General features: G+C 45.9%; 1 protein-coding gene across 1 annotated transcript in view; it reads left to right on the plus strand.

Moving 5' to 3' along the window:
* The first annotated feature begins 2,688 nt into the window (after positions 1 to 2,688).
* The window catches only part of TMTC2 (transmembrane O-mannosyltransferase targeting cadherins 2), a 255,410-nt gene continuing 245,190 nt past the window's right edge, over positions 2,689 to 12,908 (plus strand). The window contains exon 1 of the mRNA XM_084306356.1: positions 2,689 to 2,797. Coding sequence (XP_084162482.1) covers positions 2,715 to 2,797 — 83 coding nt within the window. The 5' untranslated portion in view covers positions 2,689 to 2,714. The remainder of the gene's footprint in view (positions 2,798 to 12,908) is intronic.

Genomic DNA, 12,908 nt, shown 5'->3' on the forward strand with positions numbered 1-12,908 from the left:
AAAGCATATGAATTTTTCTGCTAAGCTATATGCAATAGATCAGCTGTTAGACTGAATAGCGCTAGTTATCTTTACAATTACTGCTAGTATTACATGTTGTTACAACCCTCCACCTCTTCCCTTTTCCCTGATACCAGCATCTGTGACAATGACTTTCTGGAAGTGAAGGTTATTTTGGAAATGGCTGCTTAGTGACACATCTGAACTTCTAAATTACCTCTTTTGATACCTTGTGATTACTGCACGTCATGCTGTAAATCTGCTATGAGTCAGAATGTTATCTGACATCTCCAGATATTATAGTAAAATGTAACATTGTTCATAACTCCAGTGCATTTATTATTTTAACTAACTGAAGAACAGATGGAGTTCCCCTAGCACACTTTGATTTCTACCCTCTTGTGCTCTCCAGCAGTGTTGTTTGCTTGTCATGGCCAACAATTTTGATGCTGAACCTGTATCCAGCTCTCTGCACTGGCTCCTTCCACCTGCTGCCCCCAGCTTGGACTGGTGCACGAGGCCACAGAGAGGCCAGGCAGAGCGGTATGTGCAAACGTAGCCTTCTATTTCTTTCTACAACGCAGGTTTTTCTCCACACGAGAAAGGTCTTTCCATTGGGAGGACACTTATCCTTTGTTTATAGGGAGGAATGCTTCTGTGATACGCAGGCCCTGCAGGCTCCTGTTCGCGCAGCTGAATCCATGTGGCGGCTGGCTCAGGCTGGTGGGGTCCTGATGCTGCCTCCGGCCACCCGCGAGCACCGGGGACGTCCAGCGGGGCAGGCTGTCCCCACAGTCCTCACAACTGACCCCACCCTCTGTTGACATTTGCTTCTATTACTCAGTGTCAGGCTTGGCTAAACTCTCTCCCCAGAGGATTTGTTTTGTTTCTCAAGCTCTCCTGCCAGGCCTCATCCATCCCAGCCAGGAGTCCTGCCTCCTTGAAGAAAAAGTCCATTTGCTCTTGATGGAGAAGGAGAGACTTCTGCCACTGTGACTCAGCAGCAATTATGCTGCTTTTCAGGCAGTTTCTTAGGATGTTCCAGAAAAGGAGCTGTGCAAGCCTCGTGTGGAAGCTCAGCAATCCCACTGTGGCAAGGACTAAGCCGTGGCGGCCGGGATCTTGGCAGTAGGTCCAGAAACACATTGAGAACTGGTGTTCGAACGTCAGGATCACAGTTGCTCTGACAAAGCAGACCGACTCTTAAAATCTGGGTTACTGTGTTCTGTGCTTCAGGCTGAAAAGTTTAACGTGCAGTTCCCAGATCAATGTGATCCGCTAATGGGTTCAATAAGGCCCCTCAAAGCTTTAATATTCCGAACAAAATGCACCCTCCCCCCGAAGTCTGCAATTACTGCCACTGATGGTGATAACACACACCCCGAACCTAAGTAAAAGCAGCTGAGATGTTTGTGACACTTGGGGCAGACTTCACAAGAGCACTTTAAACATTGCTTGAAAGAGGTCTTAATGCACTTAATATATTGTGATGTTGCAGAGAACAGCATTAAATAATCACGTAGGGGAGAAAGGAAACTTGTTAAAAGCTCCCCAATTTATAATACGCAGCTTGATGCACAGGCTCCCATTCTTCTGCGACAGCATGATGTGCCACTTGATGGAAATCATGAGGGAACGGTTACAGAAACGCCTGGCTGGCACAAAGCGGAGGCGAGACTTAAAAAACTCTCGAAAAAAGGAAACAAGCAGCTTGACGGACCCGAACCCCTTCCGTAACTTCGTGCCTGCGCACCCCCCGAATTACCGAGAACGGTTTCAGGGCGTTATTCCCGCAGCCGGGTCCCCACACGGGCCCTTTCCCGACCCCCCTCAGGCTGCGCCCTCCCTGCCCGGGGCGCAGGCACGGCCCCGCCGCCCGCCTGCTTGCGGGGAGCCCGGCTTGCGGCGCCGCTCGCCTCGGGCTGCGCTCGCTTCCCTGCCAAGTTTCGGTGCTTTGCTTTCGGTTTGCCCAGCGGGAACCCCCGCGGGTGGACGTCCTGTCACCATCACGGCGGGAGAGCGGGAGGCTCGGGGCAAGCGGGAGTGCGGAGCCCCCTGCTCTGCCACGGCATCCCGCGATGCGGGTCCTGGCTTTCCTGCTAACGATGTGGGCTTGGGGGGAGGAGTAAAAAGGAAGAAAAGGGGCAAAAAAAAAAAAAAAAAAGAGGAAAAAAATGAAATTAAAAAGAAAAAAACAACACAAGAGGAAAAGAGCAATGGGAAAAGCAAGGAGAACAGCGCCAACGAAAAGGAGAAGAAAAAGACAAAGGCTAAGAAGAAGACGCGGAGAGAGTGGGGAAGCGGGGCCGGGGTACGGAGGAGCGGCCCCAACACCCGTTCGGGAGCGCTGCGGCGGCAGCGGGCAGCCCCCGGCGGGGCGGGGCGGGCCGGGGCGGGGCGGGGGGCGGCCGGGGGGCGGCCCCGCACGCAGGCGCGCTGGGAGCCCGGGGCGCCCCACGCGGGCGCTCCCAGAGCCTCGGCGGCGGCGCCCGGCTCGGCTGCGAGGGGGCGCGGGCCGGGGCCGTGCTGAGGGGGGGCGGCTGCCGCCGCGCCCTGGTGCTGGGCTGTGCCCGCTGCCATGGGGTAGGGAGCGGCGGGGGGACGCCGCCGGGCTGCGGCCGCCGTTGGAGCGCGGAGCCGGGGGGCGGCGGCGGCGGCGGGGTCGGTGCTGGGGGGGCTGCCCCGGTGCGAGCGCGGCGGCGGCGGGCGGAGAGATGGTCGCGGAGTTGGTGAGCGGCGCCCTGGGGCTCGCCCTGTACCTCAACACGCTGGGCGCAGACTTCTGCTACGACGACAGGTAGGGGACACGGGGGAGGGATGGAGGGAAGGAGGGGGCTGCCCACCTGCCCCCAGCCCCCCGGGAGCCGCCGCCGTCGGGCGGGTGTCTGTGCCCCCCACCCCGGCCGGTAGCTCCCGGGGGAAACCCCGCTTCGCGGCTTAATCCGGGCGCGATTAAAACGGGTGCGTAATTAACACGTACCGGGGAGAGCGGCGCGGGTGGGTGAAGTTACTGACCGTGCTGGGGCGCTTCGCCCGCCGCCGGCCTGAACCCCCCCAGAGGCCAGCACGGGGCTGCTCTGACAGCTCCGCGCCGGGTCCCGCAGCCCCCGGTCGGCGGGTGGTGCTGCTCGGGGCCCGAGCTGTCCCCGAGGGTGGGAAGGGGTCAGCTGCATCCTTGGCTGGGCTTCTGCCTCGGTCCGAGGCAAAATGAAAAATCCTAAGCACCTGCCTGCAGCCCGCGGGTTGCCACCTCGGGGGTCTCCCCATCCTGTCCCGCCGTGGTGTGGGGTGCTGCACCTGCTGCGCTAGGGCCTCGCTCTGTTCCAGCATCATCCTGCACTAGGGCTGTGGCCACAAAGCCCCCCGTGCTCGGGTGGGTGCCGGGCACCATGTCCCCTGCGGGTCCTGGCACCTCTGGTTTTGGTCCTGCAGGTCGCTGGTATGAACCTGAAGTCCCGCGAAGCGAAGTGTTGTAGGCTCGTGTGAGCCTTCCAGTTACGGATGAGGGTTTTTATTGTTTAAATCTGCCTTAAACTTAACCTGCAACTTAAAACTTCATTCATGAATGGTAAAAGAAAAAAAAATCAACTGTTACTCTGACAGGCGAGGTCTGAGTTGGATCAATAGAAAGCAGTGAATATTTTGACACACTGACACTGTTTCAGACCCGCTTGTTTTAGTTAAGAGCTGCAGGAGTTGTGGAATATTTACGTAAACCCAAGTGGCATATGTTGCAATATTTAGGCAAAACTGGGTTGTTTAAGGACGTGCTTACAAGCCTGTCCTGCAGGCCAGTTCAGATTGGCTGGGGATGGAAGGCAGTTTGAAATACTACCTGATGTTATTGATGTGGAGGTCAGGGTTACTCTTGATCTTGCCTGAGTGTGCTTTAACACGGTTGGGAAGTGGGGATGCATGAGTGTCATCGAGGAACGGGTGGAAAAGGTAATAATGCGCTGTCTTCCTAATATTAATCCCACGCTATTTAAGAGGTGTTCCAAAACACGGCAGTGTCGGTATGTTTACCTTCTAACTAAAGAAAGTACTTCTCATTGTAACTAAGATTTAGGTATTCACTAGAGTGCTCTAAAAGCCAATTAATGGCAATTCTGTATGCGGGGTCATCTAATTAGGATGCCTTTCAACTGCAGCCCTGGAAGGGGAAAGGCAGAAATGGCTGTTGCATGCTGGTAATTGTTGAACTAGAAATGGTTATCTATTCAAAGAGGCAAGGCTCTCAGACCTAAAGTATTCTTTTAACTGTAATCACAGAATCTTGCTGCCCTGCAGGAGCCTACTTGAAACGTAACGCTAGAAAAGGAGGTCGATGCTGGAGCTGCAGGACACAGCCCTCCATGTGGGAGATGGATCATGCTACTAACTTTAAGTGAATCAAGATTGTGCATTTAAGCTAGGAACCTGCAATCTTTGTTTCAGGAGGGCAGCATATTGCTACAGCTTTTTCTGCTTCCATTGCCATTATATTGAAATTACATCAGGCTGTTCTTTTTTTTTTTTTTTTTTAATATAGTGATCAAGCTTACTATATAAAGGGTTTCTGTAATTGCGTTCTGTATATTTTTTTTTAATGTAGGTTGGTTAAGATTAAGTGGCATTGTAAAAACTTCTTATAACAAAATCAATTTCCCAATGGTAAAACTTAATATTTTAGCGGCTGCACAGCACCAAACCAAAGACTGTACGGACAGTGATATAATAAGCTTGCTTGTAGTCTGGGGTTTATGACTTTATATCAAAGGATTCAATATTTTTATTTCCTACCCTTCACCCAATTAAGCTAAAATTGAATTTAAGCTCTGAGGAAGTTGAGTTTAAAAAAAAAAAAGTACACATTCTCACTTTTCATCATGAGTCTACCTAACTCAGCTGGAGAGAGATGTGGCATGAGTGTAATCAGTGTAAACATGATCTTTATAATCAATATGTCAATTGATTATTTTGAATTAAAGTGACAGCTTCTAAATCTGAGAGCTAGGATAAAGAAGAAACACTGCCTTTTTTTTTTTTTTCCTCTGTGAACCTAGAAAACAAGCTTTTGTCACCCTGTTCTCTGCTGCTGCAATTTTTGCAGACAGCTGTGATATTTCCTAGTTATGTGTGTAGATTATTGGGGGGAGAGAATCCTCTTCCACCAACCTCCTTGTTAATTTAGGAACTAATATATTTCCCATTCTCTTTTTGCATATTTGTTTTAGAAGAGATGAATATGGGAAGAGGGGGTGGAAATATTTTGATGTTCGACTAATGCCACAGTGAGCTCACATGGCATGCTAATAAAGCTTTATTTATTGCTGAGCAAAATCATTTTGGAAACAATAAGGAGGGGTAGCGAGAAATGCAATTTTGATTTCTACGGAAGTGTTGAAGATCTTCATTGTTGCGCTGAGTTAAATCCAGATTCCTGCCAGATTAAGGGGGAGCTAATCTCTAGTCACTGCACATACAGTCCTTGTTTCATGCTAATGTCTACCAGTATTACAGGAGGGAAACCTGTGGCTGCAATTAGTCTGACACCCTGGTATCATTATTTTCCTTTGCCATGTAAGCCCACCCTAAAGCAGACAGTTTGACCTGCGGGTGCCTCGCGTTGAGACTGTGGTCCTTCGCGTGACCTGTGCTAAGTAAGACAGGTCCCTGTCAGTTTGTAGCTGAGGTGTGGAAGATTTAGTGCTCCAAGTATCCTGGGGTCATATGCTGCTGCTACAGCGCACATGTCAAAAGCAACTCATCCGTTGAGGTATTCCTTTGTACTCCTAAACATGAGAAGAAAGGCATAGTTTAAGGAGGGTGTTAGGAAGAATCTGTAACCTCCAGTGGTGTATTTTCTCTGTAGCCTGCTGTATATATTTTCCAGAGCACCAGTTTTGTCAGGCTTGTCTGCCTCTGTGTTGGATGCCTCCATGAGATGTGGTAGCACTGACCAGATTTCTGTAGCTTGTGCTGTGTTCAGTAGGCCTGAACGGGGCAGTCTTGCTGATGGTAGAAATGACATCAGGCAGCCTGGTTTCAAAGTTGCGGGGCAGTATTACAAGCTGCACTGAAGAAATTCTAATGAATGCCTTCACAGTGTAGTGTCAAACGAGCATAATTTAAAAATAGGCTGAGGCTGTGCCCATTGCACAGTACCTCTGTTGGGTCTGACACATGAGAATTAATCTAGCAAGTGACCCAAATACAGGCTCTAGAAGAACAAGTGTAAGTACACTGGGGAAAATTACTTGCCATCTGTTTCCTCGTTGTATGTGTATATTTGATTATTAATTTACATTTGTGATTTTTGTGGCTCCTTTTTGTCATCTCCTCTCCATTTCTCAGCACCAAGTGTGTTATCTCCAGCAGCTTGCAATAGATCCAGTTCTCAGGTGACTGCAGTCTCTTCAGTTTCAATAGTGAGGCTGGTGGTCAGTAAAAATGGGAAGAAGATATTCACAATTTCTCTGCAGCGTTTTCCCATTGTCCCTCCTTTACTCTCTTAAATGTGCTAATTTAAAGTGACCCTTAAGATAATTTGCATATGAAACATGGCCTTGTATGTGCTGATAAAGCAAAACGTAATGCAGCAAAGATGCCTGAGTAACTGAAGCAACATGGTTTTCAGCTATTGTAGTTGAGGACCAACCAAGCAAACCAGTAATCGACTGTCTAATGGGATGAAGCTGGCATGATAATGTTCTATTACTGTGATACCTGTTCTATTTTAAACGCTAAACATCATCTAGAAGTATATTTGGCTTTAACTTTAAAAAACATTTATGCATAAAAAATTTGTGTTGAATGAAACACCTTAATCAGAATGTGAAATCTGTTTCATCAAAATAATTTTTTTTTTTCCTCCAGTGGAGATGCTCTAGTATAGGGATTTTTGGAAGCAAAAAAGAAATTGTCCTTGCAGGCTTTATTTTAAGATTTCTGTTGCATATATATCACTAACATAAACTGTGTCACTTTTGGTAGGTGGTTTAGAGAATAAATTCATTACCGTTAGCAGATGGAGAGTCTCCCTGCGTCACTGGCGGGATGCATCTCATCTGCAGGAAGTTCTTCCAGCGCACAATGGAGTTACAAATTCAAATGATCCACTTTCTCCTGCATCTCCCATATGTATTCCAGCTGCACTTCTGAATCCTTTAAGTTTGCCAGAGTGAAAGTTGCTCAAAAGGCACAGAAGACTCTCATCTCAATTTGTTAACCATCTGATAGCTGCAAGAACGCTGAATTAGAGCTCCTTTGCCTTCCTCATCTGGAAGTTTGCCTTTTCCTTGTTGGCTGCTAAGATTATTTTTTTTTCTGTGAAGTTGTCTGAAGCAGGCTTTGCTGTTTGTTTATGGAATTTCTTTCTTTAGCTGAAATATTTGATGTTTAAGCTGTAGATGTGAGCCTGTTGGCAACCTGTGGTGAAAGTTGCTCCAAACTGGAAAAACAGACTAAATTTTAAGAGAAAGATGCTTATTCTCATTGTTACTTATGTAAAACCGAATCTGTTTCTTGGGCCAATTCTTATGGTTAGATTTTAATAGGTTTTGTTTTTGAATTATTTTAAAGGCTTGATATATCACTTGGATCAACTGTCTTTTTTTTTTTTTTATAATAATTTTTAAACTGTTCACCATCCCTAATTTTTTTGTCAGAAATGGTTGATTGAAAGGTGGATTTATTTTACTGTAATCTGTACCTTCTGCCAGAAGTTTTGTTTCTGGGTGCTTTGACCCCCAATTTTATTTATTTTTAATTTCTCTTGGTTGCAGAAGTCTATTGTTGGCCTTTGAGGCTTTGCAAATGTTGAACCTCCCATGCTTTTTCGCCTGGGGTGACTGATTCATATAAACCTTTCTTACCTTCCTTTAAAATGGGAGCTCATGGGCAGGCTAGTTAAGTCAGAATAACCATGGCATTTTGTTTCAGTTCTAGATCAGGCTCCTAAGTCATGTATCTATAGCCTCAGGATAGTCCTCTAGACATGGGATATGTATGTTTATGGCTTGCATGGATGGTCCCTCCCAAGTAAGCAGCAGAAGGTGCAAATCCTATAATTATGTTCCCAGTTTCATGCTCTGAAGAACTCTACACTGAACTATTTTTCTGTAAAGCCTAGCCTATTGCTGAATGAAACTTGAAGAGACAAAGGGCGTTTTTTTGGAAACACCTGGGATATTAACAGGTTGACTCTACTGCTCAGTTTGTTCCATCAGTGCAGTCAAAACACCTTGCAGACTTGTGAATGGATCGTAATGGTCATCTACAAAGGTAATGGTGGGTACTTAGGCTCTGCCCTCTCCTGATGGCACAGCACTCATATTTGTCAGCTTCTTGCAAAACAAAGAAACCTGATGGATTGCAGGAATGGCAGTTGAGGATCAAGTAGCATGTTAAACTCTATTTCACTTTGAGGGACATGCCACTAACTAGAACTGAGCCAGTGAGTGACATTGGTTGTGGCTCCGTGAGAATGGATTTAAGAATGGGGAAAAAAAAAAAAAAACAACAAACAACCACCACCAGCTGTGCAACAACAGCATGGAGAGGTGGGTGAGAAGCAGCTTTGCGGACACTGAGGTCAGTGCAGAAGGAGGACAGGAAGTGCTCCAGGCACACAGCAGAAGTTCCCGTGTAGCCTGCAGAGAGGTCCCTGGTGGAGCGGACTGTCCCCCTGCAGCCTGTGTGTCCCACATGGAGCAGATCTCCACGCTGCAGCCCATGGAGGAGCCCCTGGTGGAGCAGGTGGCTGTGGCATGGAGGAGGCTGTGGCCCATGGAGAGCCCTCGCAGGAGCAGCTCCCAGGCTGGAGCTGCAGCCTGTGGAGAGGAGCCCACACAGGAGCAGAGGGTCTGGGGGGAGCTGCTGCCCGTGGGGGACCTGTGCTGGAGCAGTTTGCTGCTGATGGATAGATCCCCTGGTACAGACCCATATGGGAGTGGTTCTTCAAGAGCTGCTGCATGTGGGCAGCCCACGTAGGATCAGTTTGGGAAGGATGGCATCCTGTGGGACGGGCCCTATGTTGGAGCAGGGGAAGAGCATGAAGATGGAGGAGTGGTAGATTATAAAGTGTTAGGGACTGACCACAGCCCTCATTCCCTGTTCCCCTGCGCTGCCTGGGAGAAGGGGAGAGGGGAAGGTGTGTTCAGTTTCTAATCTGTTAGTAACAGGCAATAAATTACATTAATCTCCCTGCACTGAGTCTGTTTTGCCCATGATGGTAATGGGTGAATGATCTCTCTGTCCTTATCTCAACCCTTGAGCCCTTTTTCATTATGTTTTTCTCCCCCTCCTCTGCTGAGGAGGGGGAGTGAGAGGAGGAGAGAGAGCTGTGCGGTGGTGCTGAGCTGCCCGCCGATGTGGAACCATGGTGCTAGGACACTGGGAATTATGTTGGCTTTTGTTTTATGTTGGCTTTAGGAGGAGATTTTTCAGGAATAGTGGGAGGTTTCAGCTGGGGGTAAGACGTTGACTGTCTTCACATCCCTTCTTTCCTTCATCTCATCTCTTTAATTGCTGTTTGTTTTATTGGAAACACTGTGCTTTCAGCATAAGCTATTTTTTCATATCTTTTTTTTTTTTTCCAGTGGTTTATACAAATGGCCCATATACGTGCTGCAAAACCTGTTACAAAATCAGTGTAGTCTCTAAAAGAGTGTGTAGGAGTGCATGCAGTCAGAACAGTAAATGGAACAGCAGACTTTTGTTTTATACCTAAAACTTGAGACGGAGTCAATTCTGGCATCTGCCTTCCAGTAGGGAGCTGGACGAACTTCCCTTTGGAGTCTGCCACAGCAGCTCCTGAATTTGTTTGTGGGGTCACTATGTGCTGTGAGTGTTTCCCCCTCTTTAGCAGTGAAGCGCGTTGGCCTCAGCACTGCTCCTAGCCCAGACAGCCCAGGAAGCCCCGGGGTGAGAGGTGACTGAAGGAGGACTTTCCACATAGGGGTACAGACCATTACTGTGGTAGGCAACTGGACTGGTCTGTGGCATCCCCTGTTACTCGGTTATATTTGTATGGCTCTTTTTTTTTTTTTTTTTTTTTTGCGTGGCCTTTTACTCTGCTGCTTTGAGAAGGCAATTAGGTCCAGGTATAAATCCAGATGAGATGCTCGCAGTCACCTTTCTGGACACTGGAATAGCTTTCCTAATCCCAAATAACACCGTGTATTTCTCTTACTGAAGTGGAAGGAGCCTGTACTGGCTTCAGTGGGATGCTGTGAGTGCAAGAATACATTTGTTGTTCTGTTATCAACCCTCTGCTATATAGTCTTTTTCATGCTTAATACTCTTTTAAAAACCACCACCACCAACAAAAAAACCTTTATTTTCAAATAAAAAACACTTGAGGGAATACTATGCCTTGTCATATCCTCTCATTTCTGTCAGTTATGTGGAGGTGAAGGTGCAATCATGCCTTTGCTTGTGCTCGATACGGTACTTATTTGATTTGAATGCTTAGTGCGTTTGCGGTGTTGATTGTTTTAATTATTTTAATAACAAGGTGAAGAAGAAATTAGGCTCAGAAATAAGGCTTCTTAAGATACTGCATCATTTTGTGTGTTATTCATCAGTCCTCTAGATACCACTAAAATAAGAAGATATTTGTTTTCTTGGATGAAGACTATTTATTGACCAGGCTGTCCATCTTGATGCCGGAATTGCACCAGTGAATCATCCTGGGCAACTCCTGGATATCGGATGTGAAGCTTTGTTTGGAAGTTTGGTTTGTGGGTCTCTAGCAAGGATGTTCTTATTCTGCCCCCCCTTCTTTTTGACCTTCCATATCTTCCCCCAGCAAATCCCATGCCAAAAAGGAAGAAACACGTTACGGTTCCTGAGCAAATACGTCTGGGAATGGTGTACATCTATTTGTGTATTTCCTTGCTGAAAAGCTGTGAATTGTAACAAGAATTTCCTTGTAATAAATTCCGTGGAGCTTCGGTGCATGTTCTTTGTTTTCCCCAAACAATTTCCGTTGTACTTGAGGAAAATTTTAAAGCTTTTTTTTTCCCCTTGGAGGGAAGGAGGATCGGTTTTGCAAAATTAATGCTAGTTGCAGAAGAAAGGTTTCTTTCTTTAATTAATTATTTGTAATTAAACTTCTGATCTCTTTACATTTTTATAATTAAAGCAGAAGAAAACTAAGGCTTTTTAAAAATCCTTTGATCTGAATTAGGATTTCAGTGCCAAAAAATAATTTAAATGCTGCATAGCTATATAAAAAAAACCTTGCAGAAAGAAAAAGTACTAAGAGAATGATGAAAATTTTTAATCAAATAACATTGCGTTTTTGTGTGTAGCAATTTTTTTTGGTAACACAAGCAGTTCTTTATAGCTTCCTTTTAACACCAGTATACTTGAATAAATTTTGTATCGTGTGTGAGAAGATAGAGCTGTATGTTCTACTCCATTTCACAGTACATTACTCATCTCCTATATGTAAATTGCTCGAATTGTTAAAAATCGTAGTATTTCTCTTTAATAAACACCATGCATCCTGGAGAATTGTTGACGTGGTCCTTTTTATCTTTTTTAAGAAGACAGACTTCACTATGGGGAAAGGCCAGAAAGTAGATAGCTGCTTGTATTGCTGACCTCCCGTTAAAAAAGCAAACTCCAAGCTGGATCCCTTCAGAGCACCATGCAGGCTGCCTTTTGCTGCCAGCTATCTTCATGCTCCTCTTGGTCTTTGCAGCGATTGTAGGAATCAGCTCCACACCAGGTCTGTGTGAGCCTGAGTTAACACTTGTGGCACCCTGAGTGTGGTTATGGGGCGTATGGAGAATTGCTGGCAGGGGCAACCTGAGATGAAAGCCATACCCACCCCACTAGGCCTGGGGTTGTGTGTCTGGATGAGCCCCGAGCTACTGTGCAAGCCATTGCATCTCATGCTGCTTCTGTTTCCCTTTTCACCATTTCTACTTGTAACATGATTGCAAGCTCTTGGCAGCTGAAATTGCATCTTTAATATGTATGTTGCATTGGTTGGTTCAGCATGATAAGGGCATCTGGCTGTTTTAAAAGGATGGTTTGGCCTTAAAGGAAGGAAGCTTAATGGAAGTCCCTGTATATGTGTTCCTTTTTCCATAAAGTTGCTGCTTGTCCACAACATATTGGCCACAGTGCTGTGGGATTTTACCTACGTGTTTTGTAAAAAGCATCTCTCTAACTGTTTTGATTCATGTTGAATGAGTAGGTTTGTATGCATTCAAAACAGAATCCTGAATTATCCTGATTTATGATGGACCTAGGTGCTTGGAGCTTTATGGCTGGCTGATACAGGGTTAAAACAAGAAGGAAGGATTACACATCCATGCAGCAGGAAGCTAGTTTGTCCTCTGGAATTTAAAGCCTGCTTTTAGCACTTGACAAAGAAAATAATGTAAGGATATTAAGAAAAAAGTAAATGTTTATAACCAAACAAAATTGATTTGCTGAGGCATAATAAACCTGTGAGAGATTCTGTAGGTAATTCTTCTCCTGTAGGGGACAGTCAGCTCTTCCTTTAATTTTTCTTCTTAATGTTTCAATTTCAACCATTATATGCAATCTCTTCTGAAAATAGTTAAAGGCCACCTCATCTAGGGTTTTGGAAACTGTCTGGTGAGGTGGGAAAAAGATCCCACAAAGAAAATAAGGTTTAAGGAGTATTTGCTTTCACCAGCTTTTGTGCTACATACTTAATCCACTAGTGTGTAATGCTAAGAAGTGTTAATATTTGATGTTTTACTCTTGAAAAGTGATAAAAATACCAACTGTATAGGAATTGGAGTGGTGTTTTGTCCATCTGATGCTAAGATGTGTGCTCAACATACTGTATTTCAGAGCTGTTGACTTGATGTGTTTGGGAATCAACTGTTTTTGCAGGAGAAACAGGAGGTTTGGTGCTCTTCATATTCTGTAGGTCTCTG

This window comes from Netta rufina (genome assembly GCF_964035555.1).
Source record: "Netta rufina genome assembly, chromosome: 1".
Taxonomy (NCBI): domain Eukaryota; kingdom Metazoa; phylum Chordata; class Aves; order Anseriformes; family Anatidae; genus Netta; species Netta rufina.